This window comes from Anoplolepis gracilipes, chromosome 15, assembly GCF_047496725.1.
Source record: "Anoplolepis gracilipes chromosome 15, ASM4749672v1, whole genome shotgun sequence".
Classification (NCBI taxonomy): Eukaryota; Metazoa; Arthropoda; class Insecta; order Hymenoptera; family Formicidae; genus Anoplolepis; species Anoplolepis gracilipes.
In genome coordinates, this window is record NC_132984.1 from 1,703,124 (window position 1) to 1,722,834 (window position 19,711).

General features: G+C 30.4%; 1 protein-coding gene across 2 annotated transcripts in view; it reads left to right on the forward strand.

Moving 5' to 3' along the window:
* Window positions 1-19,711, forward strand: part of LOC140674037 (uncharacterized) — a 33,699-nt gene that overhangs the window by 11,802 nt on the left and 2,186 nt on the right. For both annotated transcript variants that reach the window (XM_072907370.1, XM_072907371.1), the window contains exons 8-9: window positions 16,125-16,310; window positions 18,790-18,874. In XM_072907370.1, the coding sequence (XP_072763471.1) occupies window positions 16,125-16,310; window positions 18,790-18,874 (271 nt within the window). The remainder of the gene's footprint in view (window positions 1-16,124; window positions 16,311-18,789; window positions 18,875-19,711) is intronic.

The following is a 19,711-nucleotide window of genomic DNA, read 5'->3' on the forward strand; positions in this document are numbered from 1 at the left end:
TCGGTCAGAATGCCATCGCTACCTATGGCTGCCCATCGAGGGGGCTTTCTTCCCTCTCAGGGAAAATGGTGGGGAACCCCACTTCGGAGAAGGGAGCAACGGTGATGTAGTTCTCTCGGTAGGGGAAGGAAAGACAAGGATAAATTCCGAGAGAAAGAGAGAGAATCTTATAGGGCAGAGAGGGTTCCCAAAGGCAACCATACATCGTCTTCATCGTCGTTGCCGCGCGATACCAGTCGTATGAACGTCACGTGTCTCTTTAGACGCGAGAAAAAATACGCGCTTTAAATTAGCTTTGAAATTCGTGAAAGTACATTCCCGTCACGTATATTCGGTACATTCGCGTTTTGGAAAAACATTGTTTGCACTAAAAACTCAAAGAATTCGCCATCCGTAACATCCACCAGGTAATTAATTAATCTATCTATATATAAAATCACATTTAATCGTATAACTTTATTTTTAGATTAAAATTGTTACACAAAAATGTGACAAATGACTAACAATAAAGTTTAAAAATTGAGTTTCTAATATTTATCTAATAAATATGAGGTCGAATAAAATATTGTCATTATCTATTAAATATTAAAGAATTATTTCTTATAATTAATAATTTTAAAGCAAAGTATACGATGATTCGATGAATGTAAATAACGAATGACATACAAAGTATTTTATTTCTTCTAACTAGATTAAAGCACAATCGATATCATGGGCGAAGTCAACGAAATGATCTTCTCGCTGAGCTTTCGCATTCATTACCATCTCTGAATTAATTAATATCGTGTATATGTATATATGTATTGCTTTGACTGCTTCGAGAAGAATTAATTAATTATCAACGAGTCATTAATTATTTATAAATGTGAAGCTAATAAGATTAAATTATTTTGAGCTTAGTTGTTTTATTTATTTATTGAATTTTAACCTAGTTTAATTATCATATTTTTTTCTGAATAGCTTAAAATCTGAAAAATATTATCATCTATATTATTAAAAGAAAAATCTTTATTCTTCATATTCTTTAGAACGTCTAAAACTCGTCACGAAATGTCACGAGAGCAAAGAGGTTAAATCTTTTGAAAGAGCCATTTAATATTATATGATAAATAATAGTGTAGAATAAATTTCCGATAATTATATAATACATAATAAAAACATTGGAAACTCTCTTAGAAAAATACAATTTTTCGTTACAATGCGAAACTAGAGAGGATAAACAATAATTAATTCATGTAAATTAATGAAAAAATATCAAAGCGAAATGCTTTTCAAGCGTGCTGCAGATGCTTTCTCGTTTCAATCATTTTCAGAGTAAAATCCGGATTTCATGGAATTTCGAAGAAATTCAATTCAACGCAAAACGGATTCCCAATTTCCCGATAAATAAAATCGGATTTTTCATTCATCATATCGAGAAAAGAATGTTTCGTGGAATATGCGTGGATGCATTCGAAGTAGATGCATACATAATTCGGAAATTGTATAGCTGCAACATTGTTTCTACTCTGTGTATTTTTGTGTGAAAAGCGCGAACGAGCAGGAAAGAGAGAGAAGAGAAACGGTTCCATTTGGTCTCTTGACTAGAATATAAAGAATGGTGGGGGTATTTCCGACCCCTCTACTGTCTTTCTCTCTTTCTCTTTCTATTTCTCTTTCTTTCTCTCTCTCTCTCTCTAGTCTCTCTCCTCGGGTGATAAATTTAGAGTTAGTAGAATAAAACAACGCGACACACAGCTGCACCGATCGAGCTGGCTTCGCGAAAGTTTAGCCTCGATCTGTTGCTGAAATGAAAACTTTGTTTAAGTGTATTAATGAAGCTACGAAGTGAATAGAATATTATAACATAATTTCTTTCACAATAATTACATTAAAAGATATATGTAATATAATAATTATATAATAGAGAATTAGATTTATATAAGATATCCCTTATCTATATTTACCTACAAATGTTCAATTTATTGACATTACATGATAATGAAAGACAGAATGTATTCAAATTTTATACTCAAGCCATCATTAACTATCAATATTTGAGAATATATTATATAGCTTAAAATAAAAAAAAATATATAAAATAATTCTGTAAATTACACAACGGAAAATATAAACGTAAAGTAAAAAATAAAAGCTCCGTCCTTTGTTAAATTTTTTAGTCCTATTTAATATTCCTCTACTACTCTTAATTATTGAATCTCGTTTTATATGTAGAAATATTAAATTTTAATATCTGCACACTATTTATATTATATGACTTCTTTAATATTAAAATCTAATAAAAAATTCTTAAATTCTGTTAAACAATTACTGAGTTTCAATATGCAGGTTATTAAACTTTGATGCGGAATTATCGTACTTTAATGTTCTATATATATTATCACAGTTTTGTTATTTTCTTATGTTGACTTATCAAGTTTCCTGCAGTTAATTATATTCCGATACAAAGTTAAAAAGAGTCAGATATCACACAGCTGTGCGTAATTATTCAGCTACTCGCCCGCCAAAACCACCGCGAAAACGATTGCTATTCTCTAGATTTTTCGCGAAACCGACACTTTACATCTGCATCGACCTATCGTACACCAAGAGAGTGGCCAACTTGTTTTTCGACAAACACGTCGATGGCGAGAGGAGGAGAGGTAAAGTGGGTTAGAAAGAGAGATACAATGCTTGGCCCTGTTTACTCCCACCCGTAGGTGAATATTTCCCTCTCTCTCTCTCGGTTGCCCTCACCACCAGGCAACCAGGGTTCCCCTCGCCGAGGTGGAGGAACAACGTGAGCCACCGATGCCAGGGGGAACCTCCTCCAGTCGCCATCGGCGTTCCTGGTATATACGGTGTTGCGTCTCTCTCATCACCAACCGCCCTTTGTTCATCAATGGAGAGCTCGTGTCCACGTTCACGCACGCACGCATATTCGCGATCACGCACCACCACCACCACGCACGCGCGGGGGTATCGCGAGGATCACGAAGAGGAGCTCTGCCCGCCATCGCGCCTCAGAACTCCCCGAGAGTGCATCGTCAAGGTCACTGCAGGATCGCGTCGCGGAATCGCTACAGAATAGATTCGCGAAAAATTGATTTACTTCGACCAAGAGGCGTCGAAGAGTCGATAGATCTGGAATAGAACAAAGCTGTCAAGAAACGAAACCGTTCTGACAAGATTGTCGCTTTACCTTCAAGAGGATGCTCTAGGAGTTTCATTCTATGGCAAAAGCGATTTTTTCTCCCACGAGAAATCCTTTCTTGAAAAAGAAAAGGAATTCTTGAAAGATTGAAGGGAGAAAAAAAAATAAAGAACTGCTATGTCGAAGAAATTTTTTCCTAAAACTTTAAATCTTAAAAAAAAAAGAGGGAGAAACGAAGAAAAAGAGTGAAAAGGAGAGAATTAAAAAACATGAGTCTCATTTTGCGAAAAGGCGGGATAAAGAAACACGTGCGCACGGACTGCCTTCGACATAATTTTTGAAAAGAGAGCCTTTTCAAGATTTCTATTTATTCAGAAAGAAGTAATTTTTCTTTGAAAAATCTGTGTTTAAGAAAAGAAACTTTTGAATAAATATTCTATAGATATCGCGAGATTAAAAATGAAAAAATGAACAGATGTTCTTGCAATAAAAATCAAATAAATTCTTAATAAAAAAAAAAAAAAAAAAAAAAAATCAGAACAGACTTTTTAAAAAGATTGTTCAGAAAGAAGATCTTTTGCCAAAAGAAATTCTGTAAAAAAGGACCGTCGAAGAGACAATGACATCTGGTAATTCTTGAAGAAAAGAGGATCTAACGAGAACAAAAATTGCGAAGGCAGGAATCCAGAGATTAAATCTTGTCGAGACTAAAAGAAGATCAGCGTTTCCAGAGAACGCGCTGATTCCAGGCAGGATTACACAAAAGAAAAGGATGCTGAAGCTGAAGCTGAAGCGGGTAGAGGAAGAATCATCAAGGTCGGCGGTAAAATTACAAATTCTGGAGAACACACGCGCTCGCTGCGTCCAGAGCAAAGTTCAGGCGCGGCAGGCGACAAACAATTGAGTTGTTAATTAATGCTTTAACGAGCCCTAACTACACGGTGCAAAGTCGCTCCGACCAAAGAAACCCGACGAGGAGAGAAAGGAGAGGAAAGAAAACGGGAAGTTGGAGATGAAGAGAAATGCAATCGGTGTCGCGAAATACATATCGATTAATGTTTGCGAAGAGGAATCTCTCGAGTCTTATTGTTAGGTAACCGAATTGACAAGTCGCGAGCCGAGACCGAAGAATAGCTCGAGGAGAAGGAAGAAAAAGAGGGGATAGTAGATGGACTTTGTACCCGGCTGCTACACGCTATAACGACTTATCGGTGAAGTTGAGAAAGGAGGAACGCGAAGGGTATGTGTGTGACGTGACAAAGATGAGGAGTGAGGGAATGCATTTTTTTTTTTTTTTTTACGAAAGACACGCAAGCGGCGACCAGGTATCTCCATTTGGCTGATTTTACAGCAAGGAATTTTATAGCAATTTTATAACGAAAATCATAATTAAACAAAATAAGTCAATTAAAATTTATATCACGCTGCTTGGAATATATATATATATATATCGCTTTAATTATCACAGTATCAATAATGTACGATATTTTCCATTTTTTTTTTTAATTTCAATCAAATGTGAATAATCGTTTTTTAATTAGATATATACTGTTTGTATACGAGTTTAATCAAAATTTGATCGATATATTATATTAAAATTGCAAAAATTCCATCGTACGGCTATTGTGTATCATAGTTTAATATACAAACATAATATAAATGTTTATTAAATGTTTATTTTTTATTAGTTTTTTGTGTGTTTTATAAAAACTAATGAATACTATTTAAATGATATATTGCGAAAAATTTTACTATTATTATAATTGCAAAAAGAGATTTTAATTGAGATAGGTCCGTTTGTAGAAAAGTGTTTTTGATGAGCGTTTTGTTCAGATAAAAAAATTTTTTTAATATCTGCACAGAGATAAATAAATTAATTGTTTTAATTCCACAAGACACAATTACGTTAAAAAGTGGAGATACACTAGTTTTCGCTTTATATCCTTCGTTTCTATAAAATGTAAATTTTTATTTGTGTGGATCTACTCTCTCTTTCTCTCTCATTTTCTTATCTTTTATCAAGAGAAATTTTTTATAATTCTCCATTTCTCTCTCTTGCTCTCGTTGCTATATATATATCCACTAAAAGGTTTAAAACTACTATAATCGCTCATAATATGCTTGTCATTCAACATAAAGGTCATGATATGAATACAAGTTGTTTCATCACAATTTCGAGTAGATATTTCGAGTATTCGAGATTTCGAGTAATAGCAAGATGTCCTAATTGAGGAGGGGAAGGGAAGTGAGATTTAGTGACACAAGCTAAAAATACATACAATAAACATATAAAAATACATTAAACACATATTGAAGACAATTATATACTTCTTAATACGGCATCATAATTAATAAAGATGACAACAAAATTATTGCATTAAATATAAAACAGTAACGTAAAATTAAGAGATAAGAGAACAGAAATAGAAATTCCGAAAAACGTATTTATAAAAAATATATCTCCGTTTTTCTCAGATATATTTTTGCATATACATGGAAAAGAAATTAAGAAATATATTGACATAGATTTTTTGCATTTAGCTTAATGAGCAACAAAAAATTCAGTTGAAAAAGGGAGTTGACCAGTTTTATTTTTATTTTCTTTATATATATTATATGTAAAAAATGCAGTGGCATAAGAGAACTGACAGTTTCTGTTTTTATTTTCTTTATATGTTATGTGTAAAGAGAAAATTTAAAATTTTAAAAATTAATAAATTATATAAACATATTTTACAAATATCTTTTAATGCAATGTAATTTATTTGCCATGTCATTTTCTCTCTCTCTCTCTCTCTCTCTCTCTCTCATGAATATGAAAAAATTAACCGATCAACAAAATTGCATAATTCGATTACGTGTGTTATGTCACTGCAGTGATTGCATCGCAATAAGAATATATTGCGATTAATATATGAGTATAATTAGAATCGCATTCAAATTTAATATAATTTATTTCCGTTTACATGATTTCTTTTTGACACAGTTGAGATATATATTTTTACACTTTACACAAATAGGAAAAAAACAATTAAAAAAAAAATCTTGTTATACAAAATTCGGTAGCCAATATAACTTTTAGAAATGTACGACCTTATCATGAGATTTGAGGAATTTTATTTGTAAACAGTGATAATTGAAGGATATATATACAGGGTGTCCGGTAATTGGTGAAAAACCTGTTAATGGCAGATTCTTGAGATTATTTGGAGACGACTTTTCCTCAGCGAAAATATCGAGAAACGTCATCACTTTTTGCAAGTTTCCAATTTTTATCATTACTTATATATCTTTGTAATTAAAATTCTATTAGACTAAACTTTATCTGAAATTAACTGAAGAATGTAGTTTAATAATTTTTTAACTCGGAAATTATTGATGCCTCGGCATTTTCGTTGAGGAAAAATCCTCTCCAAATGATCTCAAAAATCTGCCATTAGCAGGTTTTTTATTACACCAATTACCGGACACCCTGTATATCTCAAAATAAACACATTTATGTATTTATTATAATTTTTTTTCGAGATACAAAGATAAATGTGTGACACACTACAGAAATAAAAACTTTTTTCCTTTAAAAAAAAATTGACCCAGGTCATGCAGTCTAGAATTAATAATCATCCTACTGATAAATCTAGTTATCGGTAAAATGATTAAAATTCTAGACTATATAATCTAGGTCAATTGTTTTTTGGAAGGAGAGAAATCTTTATTTCTAGAGTGTGTTACACATTTATCTTTGTATCTCGAAATAAATATTTAAAATAAATACACATGCAATATGTAAACACTTACAAAAAGAATATCGATTAAAAAAAAAAAAAAAAAGAAGAAAACGTTTCACATGGTGGTACAAAGATACGAGAAGAATGAAGAGGGGAGATTGTGCGATGCATTCGAGGGAACCGATAAGAGATAACGCGGGGCTTCTTCCGTTTGACCCATCCCCTCCTTCCTCCTTCTCCATTTTCATCGGGGTCAAAGGGCACGAGGTGTCGTCATGCCACACGCTGTCGGCGGACAATAAAGCCGAATAGCGTCGGCCCGGCTCAGTCAGTCGGTACCTCGCGACGTCGTCGCGACGTCGGTGTCAGAGTACAGTTCGAAACGAGAAGCGTGGTGGAAACGAGCAGGCGCGCGACGATAATGACGATGACAGCACGAGCCACGGCAGAGTGTTCCCGACAGTGACGGCGTGCACGCGTGCACGTACTTTCCTCGCGAAGTAAATTCATCGGGAATCGAAGCCGAGCGAGGCACCTCCAACGTGATTTTTCGTTATTATCGCGCAAAAGTTCGACAACATTTTCAGAGATTTTATTTAAACTACGAAGGAGTGCCATATGATATATTTTTGACTTCTCTTCGTTGAAAAGAAGAATGACGAAAATTCCGGGCGTCTAACATAATCGAAGCTGTGATAGGAAACCTTTCTTCAAGAATAAACAGACTGTTTTTTTGATTGTTAGAGTGCAAGTTGTTTTTCTTGAAAAGACAGAAGAAAATTGAAATTTATTTAAAGATAAAAGTATTTGGAGTATCCTATATTCTCTGAATCAATGTTCTTCGCGAATACGAGAAATTGTGGAGTTTTCATGCGATGTTGCTAGATTATGAAAGACACTCTAGATTTCACATTATTTTCGTTGTAAAAAGTGTGTTTCAAGAAGACTGAGACATTTTCAACGTTAAAGACGCCAGAAAGAAATGTTAAATCTCCAATTTCCTGCTACGTCAAGAAAATTACACATTGCAGATGTTGAATTTTTTTTATTTTCTATCTCGACAACGCAGTGTATAACAGACTTCGAAATTTATTATTCTAATTACACAGGCGTTGCAGGAAGTCGACACAAAACCTATGTATAATCTTCAATCGGTGAATCGCGCAAATTACAGCTACGTTTTTCATCTCATTGTGAATTTTCCTTAGATAATTTATTTGCAAACTTTCCTCTCGCGAGATGAATCTCAATCGATATTCTTTTTTTTGTGTATTAATTCCTTCAGCAATCTCGTGTGTATAAAAAAAGAGAGAGAGAGAGAGAGAGAGAGAGAAAGACAAGAGAAAGAGAGAAAAAAGAGTGCAAAAAGGATTTCTAAGAATTTTAACACAAGACCCTCGGTCCCTTCAGTAGGATCTAGGGAAAGTAACAGAAGAGAGAAAAAGATAGACAATAGTATTAGCAACGAGCGGCAGAGTTCGTGTCATGTTGGTGGTGTACAACAGCAGCTGACAGACAGCCGGGGACGCTAGATAATAGATATTAGTCGGATCTTCGAGATAGACAGACTTCATGATGATTCGAATATTCACCGACACCTTCAGAAACCTGATCAGTGAGTGTCATACGTTTTTTACGCGATTTTACGTCAGTCGCTAAAATATTTAATATATAACTTGCATACTTATGCCAATGTGATTTTCAATTATCCCAATGTAATTAGGTCTAAAATGATTATTTATATTATACGCATATACAAATCTTATGATTAAATAATTTTGCAAATCAAAGAAAGCGAATTGAATTGCTACTTTTTTTTTTTTTTATAAATTATAAGTAGTGGCAATTTATTCTCTTGATACTATGTAATATTTTTCATTAGATAATTAATTTAGATAATTAACGGATACTGGTCTTAAATTAGAAAAGTAAGTTAATTAAATAGAAATGTTTTAATAACTAGATGAAAAATCGCATATTTCGTATTTAAAATTTATTTAAATATTAAACATATTACTGCAATACATATATATATATATATATATATATATATATATATATATATATATATATATATATTGCGAACGTAGCATTTTGCTATGAAATTTTTGATTTGTTATTTATTGTGATATATTTTGAAATTAATATTCTCGATATCATTTATCTTTATCCTCCCTCCCCGTTGTTTTCTATGCTAATTAATTTAAACTTCTTGCATCACAATGATAATGATAATTGTTTGTGCCTCGATTGCAACCGAGCCTACGACTAAATGCAAAATGCACAAATTGAAAAAATGCACAAAGGAAATTAGTTTTTTCGCGCGACAGCGGTAGAATTAAATTTCGCTATCGTGAGACGATGGCGTTGTTCGCCAATTGTTTGCGTGGCTGATATTAATAATTATATGTTGATTCAGCGAAGTAGAGCATCCAACCGCAAAGAATGGCTCTGCCTCGGGCTCTGCTTTTGCAAAACCACGTTCCTCGATGCACGAGATCATTTACTTTCAAAATTAAACATTGCATTTAATTGCATTCAAATTTAATTCAAATTCGATAAATTTAATGAATTAAATTTTAAGAAATTCATATAAATTATTCGGTATTTCCTGTCATATTACTTGTATATTTATAATAAATGAAAGTCTAATGAATCTAATAAATTAAATCTAAACAAAAAAAAATATATATAGCTCCGTCAGAAGGACGTAATTAATTGAAACTTTAGATGACAAAAGTAAGAGATTTGCAATTTGAAAGTAAGTGTTTATCGCTACAATTCTAGACAATTTTTTTTTTCTTAACAAAGATAACGAAAGCAACCTATTTCTCTCGACTTGACAATTGTTCAATATCTTTGTACATAGCCTGTTTTATGTTACAAATTGGCTCACTTTTTTTTTTCACGTAGCATACGTGACTCTTGTAACGTACGAAACAACTGCGTCTCTGTTCCAGGGATCCCTTCCCTTTTCTTTTATGTCGATACTGTTTTCCTTGTTTAATTTCACGACGTTCAATAAAACAATTTAACATTTATGTTATAATTCGTCGTGTTATATAATTATGTGAAAAGAAACACGTGTCTTCTAACATGTAATTTATTATTTATTCCAAATTGCTATTGTAAGGAAAGATATATTGTTATTCTAGTAATAATATATTCTTTCTTACAGTAACACAATTTGGAATAGATAATATTGTAAAAAAGAATATATTTATTTTTTATACAACACACAATATGTAACAATATATAACAATATATTCTTTTTCATAGTACCTTAAAGGTATGCTAATTATTAGTATATTTTGAAATTATTTTTATTACTGACTATCGTTATTACAATATTAATGATGATAAATATAATGACTACTCTTTATGTGATAAAATAGTTTCCATAATGGAAAATATGTTTTTGTATTTTATTTTTATATCTTTACATATTTTTTATAATTCGTCTTTTAAAAGGCTACTCTCTGGACATTTGTCATAATATTAATCATATTATTTGCGTTTTCAAAAGTTTACCACGTTTATTCTAAAATTAATTCTTCCCAAGGATGACGTAATTTCAGTGCGTGTATTGAAATTGCTCAGCTTATCCAACCATATATATTGAGAATTTGGACTTTGGACTCTCATGGAATAGTAGTAACAAATACGAATACAGTAGCTCACGAATTATGCTAATTTGAATAAGAAATGTAACAGATATTAATTAATATTCTAAACATTTTAAACTTGCATTTAACGTAACAATTTTAAATTTACACAAATTAACGCGTACCATGTATCCGTGTACATATCTGATTCTTCCGAATTGGTTTTCAATTTTAATATAACGTGCACCCAAAATAAATTATGGTTTAAATTTAATTTATAAATGAACATATGGATTAAAATATTCGAGTTTATATTCTCTCTCAATAAATCTTGTTCCAAATTTTAAATTTTAATGTTCCTATTTTATGCTTTGAAATGTACAAGTATATATGTACCTCTATGTATATTATATATCTCTATTATATCTAATGTATAAATATTCTTTTTCTTGACACATTATATAGACATATAAATATTCTTTATTGACACGTTATATATGTATATAGACATATTCGATATATTTATCATATTTATATTTTCTAAAGTTCTTCAATAATATTTTTTTATCGTTTTAGTTGGCTTTTTATGAACAAATATATATAAATTGTACCCACATATTTGGAAACAGTTTTATTACAAATTTTTACTAAACTACTGGATTTATATTTTTATTTTATTTTTTCCGACATTCGTAAAAAGTCAATTAAAATGAATAAAAATTATTACTATCTTCAGAGAAATATGAAAAATATTAAATGTGTCTCTATATAACGTGTCAATAAAGAATATTTACGTTTATCTATTTGTATGTTTACAATAATGTCAATACAATAAAAAGTATACTTTTACGCATACGTTAGACAACCATATTATTAAATATCTATACATACATATAATATATATAAAATATTAAAGAAATAAATGAGGATTATTAGACTCGAAAGAATGTGTTACACAACTTGAGCTGCAATATCGTATCGAAAATTCTTAACGCGTAGATTCTCTTTTTGCGGTCGTTCTACGAAACCACTCTGTATTAGAGACAAGGCTAGCTGGTCCCCTCATTTTGCCGACCGTTTGGGGATTAACTGCATTATGGGGCTGCCGACAATTGGTGATGATTTAGACGATTAGACGGGATAGCTCGCAGCAACAGAAAGTCTTTCAGTATCTTACGGTACGACGCGGTATTTGCACGAATTATTTCATCTTTCCGATATTTTAAGAGGCGGTATGTAATATTTTTAATAAAATAAGAGAAGAAAAAATTATTATTTACCACTTTAGCCAGTCAGCTTAAACTGACTGGCTAAAGTAACAGCTTATTATTCATATTTTTATTTAAAAATTTATGGAATGTGAACCAAGAAGAACGCATGCTTTTTTCTATAAAAATTGAAAACAAAATTTACTTTATTATTTATTTATTTATATTAAGAAATAAAAAAAAAATATTATATTATACGTATTTCCATCTTCATTTAAGAACTTATAAAATTTGGATAGCATATTTCCATGATAACTTAGTTTAAAGATCTAACAAGAGATAAGATTAAAATAAGTTAATATTTTATTAGAGAATTAAAAGTTAGTGTGTCCATAGTTTAATCGCTTGAATTATCTTACCCTATCAGAATTCTTATTAATTCTTATCCACCTCTATTATCTCGTAAGAAACAAATCTTTAAAACATGAGCCATTACGACTAAGTGTTAAGTCTATTTACTAAGTGATTAAATTTCGAGATGATAAGCGAGCACCTGAATGCTTCCGAATGCTTTATCTCGAGTTATCTCTTGGTTTTCTAAAGAAATCATTTGCATTCTCGCATTGTGACTGGTGCGTGCTACACACGTGAAACACGAAAAAACAAGGAGGAAAAAAGCAACGGTGACACAAGTACCACGAGGTCATTGATAATCGGGCTTGACCTGCGTGTAATCAGTAAATTTCATCGAAATCTTCCCATATTGAGCCGCGATAACGCATCGTACGATTCCCTTCCATCGCAAGCTTCTGCTGAGCAAACGCTTCTCAGAGATTATTGACATACATGGGTTGCTCCATATCGTCCCTCTCTGTGTAGCCTTTTTTTTCTCTATGATCGTACGATGGAAATTATTCATAGAAATCATTCAATTGTCGCGTGCACACTTGCATGTTTACGTACTCAGTTTGATGAATGAAAGAATCAATATCCGAGATATATATAATGATACTGATTACTTTCAAAGTGTTTCCAATAGACTGACCTTTAAGCACTTTTTTATCTCGTTGACATAATGTTTCGAACGTGTAAAGAAAAATGTATATATATATATATATATATATATATAAAGTTTACCGCGATATTTCATCTATAAATTCCATATAAAATTATCCGAATACGTATGTAGACATTTAATTTCTTATTTAGTTTGATTTTAATTCAAATATATTAAAAATAAACTATTACTATTTAATTAGATTTTTTTTCAAGTATTAGGACATCTTAAAAGCAACCCAAAGATTTTTAAATATCCATTTTATTGGTATTTTAGATATATTTAAAACGAAAAAGTTTTCTTAATTTTTAATTAAGAGCTCATTCAGCTTTTTTCAGGATATTGACAACTGATTGAATAATTTAGTTTCATTAGAAGCACTTTATAATTTCTTTGTTATTTTTTTAATTGAACAACTTGAATCTATATATAATACCCAAACAAACAAAAAATAATAAGTTATTTAAAAATACGACATTTAAAAGTACTTGTGCTATTTATAGATATTTTAACTTTTCAGAGTTGATATTTGATTAAAAATAATAAAACTATGATCAAATTTCCGCAGTGACTTAATATTAACTTTTGCGAATGTTCACGATTCTTAGAAATTATCTATTCTTATCAATGCACACCAGCTTCACTATAGATACTTCGCAATTCGGTGCAAAAGATTCTATGGAAATGTATAGAGTTTCCTTAAATTCCGAGTTTTTCCTTTTGTAGATTGTTTGCTGGAATTAAATAATATCCAAACACAGTAATTTTTTGATAATTAAGATTGGGAATAAAAATATCATGGCTTTATTAAATAAACTATACCTCACAAAAATAGGTGACGAAATCATTCTTTAATTAACTTGAAATTTTACTTTCATAGAATTTCAATTAAAATTTTAATTTAATTATAATAATATACAGTATTTATAATATGAAAAATGCGATTAATAATGATATTTCTCATTATTTTTGTTACCGAAATATAAAATCTTATAAATTAACTTAAAAATGTAGTCAAGAATACATATCCGATAATTCTGGGACACAGTGTAAATGCAGTATTTATAGTTATCGCGCCAGCATTTGCTCGTGAGTAACATGGTAGCCAAAGAAAGTGTCGGTTCTTCGTCGAGTGAAAATTAGTTCAAAGGAAGAAGCAAGAACAAGATTTCCCGAGAATGTTCTCTAGTAAATTCAATCGCGCCCCGGTAAATATTAGCATCATTCGTGGGAATCGTCAATTCTGTAATTAACAGTTTGTGCCAGCTACGTTGGAAAAGTTAGATTGAAAGCCAATGCTGTGCGATGAAAGCATTGCTTCTGTAAATTTTCTAACGAAGAAATGTTGAATAAAATATGTTAATTGCATTTTTTACGTAAATTGAAAGAAAGAGAAAAAAAAGTAAATCATAACATAAAGTTTGTGATTTAAATTGTAAAAATAATAAATTAGCAACTTTATATTATCCTATGTTTAGTTGAATAAATTTTTTTTTTTTATTACAAAAACTGATATTTGTTAAGCGACAAATTAGAATTATAACTAAAGAAGCTCTTTTTATAACCGCACACTACTTTATTACTCGTGTATTACATGCGTAACGCGTTTAAATTACTCTTATCGAAACGTAGTATTGCGTTTGCGATTCCGCTATGCGCCGAGGGAACGCGAATTTTTTTTTTTTTTCAACGTTAACAAGACTGGAAATTTTGCTTTTGCAATCGAGAAACGGAGAACGAATAAATCGCCGGGTACGTTTCATGGTAACGGTAACGCGACATGTTAAGTGGAAAAAGCGTTCCTACCGGGGAAATTTTGCAGCTCACCGGAATAACGACGAACACGCGTTACCGTAAATGTGTTTTATGACCGGTTGTCACGAATACGGATCTCGGCTTCTCTCGAGAGATCAGTAGAAAAAGTTGCGCTCTCCGGAATCAGAAGAGATATATAACGGTATATAACTCGCGAGTATCAGTTACCAACATGCCAATCTGTGAATTTCATCGAAATCATTCGAACCTACATTACTATTGTAGTCACGCTAGAGAAGCCGATGTTTACGCTTAATATTATTAGATTTAACAAATTGCTTAAGTCTTTTAGCAAACATGTTTCCGAGAAAATACCGAGATATTGCGTATAAACAATTTTAGAACGCACATTAATGTTTAATTTTCTTAACAAGATTTAATGTTTTGATAAAAGAAGTAAAACTATTTTAACTTTGTCTTTTTAGTAATATTTAATATTATTTTTCCAATTGTTATAGAATCGATTTTATTTCACATGAATAAAATAATTATATTATTAGTATGAAAATATGATACTATCTGATATATTTTATCTTATTTTTTTAGCCTGCACTTTTTAAAGTATTTACGTAAGCAAATTTAGACATCTATTTAAAAAAAAGAAACAAAAAAAAAGTTTTAGGATCATTTTTAAACAGATGTTATTTTCTCTCTATACATATGTATTTGTTTTTTTAAATTATATATTTTAGATATATATTTTGGATTAAATAAGATTAAAGTAAAATTTAATGCTTTTGGAGTAAAAAGGCAATATATATAGTAATTGTTGTTAAAGAGCAGAATACACGAGTCCAAAATACTTTAATCCGATGATGTGAGAGTGTGACAACGTGCACTACCCTCGTGGAACCTATTACTTTATCGATCCGAACAAAGTACCCTTACGCAGGCTATTTCCTCCCCTTGACCGCAGACAGGATTGTCAAGATCGATATACATGGAAGGTTACAGCGACGCGGGCGATTGTTCTTGTATCATTTCGAAATATCGATACCGTCGTCACGCGATTTGTTGACCTGTCCGCGCAAATCTGAATTACATTTAGATATATGACATTTATCCCGAACTTATCAGTCCCAAGAGCTATCCTCGATTGTGACTATACGTTACGAAATTTAGCATTGCATTAAAGAATTATTCGATAAAGTGCAATTTATTTACTATACACTGCATTATCTCTATATGCAAATATTAAAATAAAATACTAATAAAAAAAAGAGATAAAAATTGTTTTATATTATTTTATATTAAATTTTTAATCTATATAATTTTAGAGATATTTCAAAAACAACGTAGACTTTTTTTTATATATTGAAAGTACTCTTATATTTTAATTTTTTAAAGTTTGTATTAAGTATCGTATATAAAAATGCTTAATATTTTTAGCTCGTGTTAGTACAGCTTTATACTTTATGACGCAAGAAAAGTTGAAATATAAAAAAGATATTAATTTAAAAATTGCTATCAACGTATGAAACTTTAACAGTTTACATTTTTTTAAGTGAGAAATCAACTTATATAATTTTATTTTATCAACTTCGCGATTGCTAAATCGAAAGGGCCTAACTTTGTTCACAGCCACATCAGCGGTGATCCTAAAGACGGAGAACGAACATCATCATCTGTCAAGCCTGTCTGGGGACAATATTCTCGGGACGGGGGTAAGAATAGGACGTGGCGAGGACGCAGTCGCGAGTGGTAGCAGCAACCCCATTATGGATTCGGCGCAATCGGCCATGATGAAGCAAGCGGACTACGTCGTAGGTCAGTGAACTAAATTTATATTTTTACGTAGCATAACGTGATGACGGTTTCTACGTTCGCAAGATTACTATTTGATTCAATCTTGATTGACAGTTGTGATTGATTAATCTGATAATCGTTCCAAATTATTACTATGTTATCTGAATCTGATGTGTTATCAAAGTGACGCCAGTGTTTCGTGAATTTGTGACATATAAATGCTTGTTGTCACGTAAATTGAGAAACGTTTCACTCCTCTTATAATTTTAAATAATTTCATTAAAGCAAAATTGCAGTAAAATATTTTTTCGAAGCAAAGGCCAACTTCATGAAGTTATATGTTTTAATCTGTGTGAATATGTATAATCCAGCAAAAATATGAGACGATATTAAAATACAAGGAACTTCAAAGAATTTAATAATATGGTGAAATATGTAACTTTTATTACAAGAAATGCTTTAATAAAAATTGTTGAAAACTAAGTACAGATATTTTATAAAAAAAAAACTTAATTTAGGCAGATTCTCTTTTTTGACGATACTTTTATGCAATAATAATTGATCTTTACTTTAATGAAATTTGTTACCATTTTAAAAGGAAAATTAATATTTATAACTTTTAGAAAAAAAATTACAATTAATATATTTTTTATTTATAAAAAAAATTTTCAAAATTTTATGTATTTCTCCTATTAAATTAATATCAAGTTAAAAATCTTGGGGTAAAATTTTTATTTTATCTAATTTCAACTTTAGTCAACTATACAACAAAGTAATAAAGAATTATTGAAAAGAAACATTGCGATTAAATTTCTTACATAATTAATGATAAGATAAAGTAGAAAATTAAAAAGATCATTGATTGCGAGTGATAATATTTTTCAATACGAACTTCAAATAGATTCAATTATTCAAGAAATTTTAGCTTCAAAAAGTCCAAATAACGCGATAAAATACAGTCAAACATAATTATAAAATAGTTCTTGGTTATTTTTATTTATTGTTATTTGTACATTTTATCAATGGAAATTGCCTAGATACATTTATGTAGCGAAATCAAAATACTATTGCAGTCCGCAATTTCAATCCAAAGACCGCTTGCAAAAATAATTAATTTTTTGCATTATTGATTGCATATGCAAAACTTGTATTTACTGCGGTTTTTGCTCGAAGATAATGTCGAACGAATATAAATTTATACCAAGTTCGCTTGGTAATATAAATCGAGCTTCGTCATGTCTATATCGTCAATTTATGTACATAATATATAATACTCAATATTTCAATATGCTTCTGTAGGTACAAAGAGACTTTTTTTAAACATGAAGTATGCTTAGAAATTTGAATATGATAAACGAACGTTAAATTAAGAACGTAATCTGTGACTCAAAATAGCACAAAATATATTGTATAGTCAAAATATAAAAATAAAACAATTCTATTTTTTTATGTCACAAGATTTATTTCATAACTCATGTCAGGCTATTATAAGAAAAGAATTATTAAATATATTATTTATAATTGGCATTAAAATGTATTGTTTATAACTGATTTTAAGTATACCATTTGTAATTAATTCGCAGCTTTTATATCAAACATAGCATAAAAATTTTGATAGAAACAAACGGCGCTGAAAGATGACGACATGACGAAAGTGCACGAATTATAAATCAATAAACAGGCTTGTAAACTAAAAGAAACTTTGGTCAGTTACTCACCGTAGTGTCCAAAGTTCAGCTACAATTGATAATGGTCGGCGAGAGATGACGTGAGATCTAAATGATAAGCCTCTCGCAGAATTACTATCAGTATAATAGTTTTCATGTTTTCTATATATATATATATATATATATATCTTATACGAATTTTTATATCGAAGTAAACATCTCATTATTATATCGATATCTTATCAGATTTATTGTTAATGATACATTATTTTAATCCAATTATTTTTATCTTTAAAGATAAAGTATTTAAAAAAAATTAACATTTACCTAATATAATTAATAACATGTAACTAATTAAAAATTATTTTAAATATATATTGTTATGGCAAAATATATCAGTTTCTCTCATCAAAGGACACTTCTGTTAATGTTATGATTATATGTAAGATATATATAATTAATAATCAACTTAATATAAATAGAAATTTATCATATTTTTAATATAAATATATTCCAATGAAACATGTTTTATGTTATGCACGTGTAAAATGTGTTTGATATAAATATTTCATATTATCAAATTGACGGTTTTATTATCAGTATGAATATATCGCGCGTGAACATTAACTTTTTATATTATTAATCCACACACACATTAATATAAATGTCAAACAATCTCGATGATATTATTAGTATTTACATATAACAATAATACTGATAGTAATTCTTAAGAGGTTTTGAATGGACACGATCAAAGTATACAACTAAATTGAATCAACACGATGACAGCACGTAAACCAATCGATTTTAATCAAATCTTTATTACGTTACAGACGTTGTGCTGCCAACGGTTCTAATTGCTTTGCTGTTCGTCGGCAATGCAATCATTGTTTATATCATCTTCCAATTTAGAAAGAGGTAAGTGAACTCGTTTCATCTCATTGAACTTCTATCTCATTGAAATATTTGCTAAATATAGATTATACGAAATATAAATAGATGAAAAATAGCAATTGACAATGTGAATGTATTTGATACGACTAGACTCGATCGTTTTGTAAGAAAAATTAATCAATGACAATAATAATGAAAATAATTAAAAGAAATGTAATTTTAAATTTTAATTAAATTTTATTATTTAATTTTGAATATATTCCTCGTATAATAATTTTACTAATTTTATATTATAGCTCTTAAATAATTAAATTTCTTAGAAGACAAACGAATCAATTTTACTTTGTAAAATATACATACCTATACGTACTTATATTGGTTCAACTTTTGAAATATAATATATTACCATAAAATGTGACACAATGTCGCAGAAATGAACGAACAATCAATATCTAACAATTAACAAATGATAAATAAAAAAAAGTTATAATATTGTTTACTCACAGTTGCGCAGCCAATATTTGACGTCATCTTAGCCTTTCTCTCCTCTCCTGATCCTCCATTAAATTAAATTACTTCTTCTTTATGAGAGGCACGCGCGCGCACACACATTTATACGATAATTCGCCAACGACTTTAATTAAGAACATACGCGCACTAATTAATACGATACTGACACGCGCGACACTTTGAACGACAGTCCCGCCGCGTTTATTTTTTTTTACTATTCTACACACGCGATACAAAAATACGAATATTATCCTTACCACACTCGCGACGTCACTTGACTATTGCAACGGATAACGTATGAGTGGGCCCAACGCGTGACGTCACGTTACGTCATGTTACGTCACGTTAGTA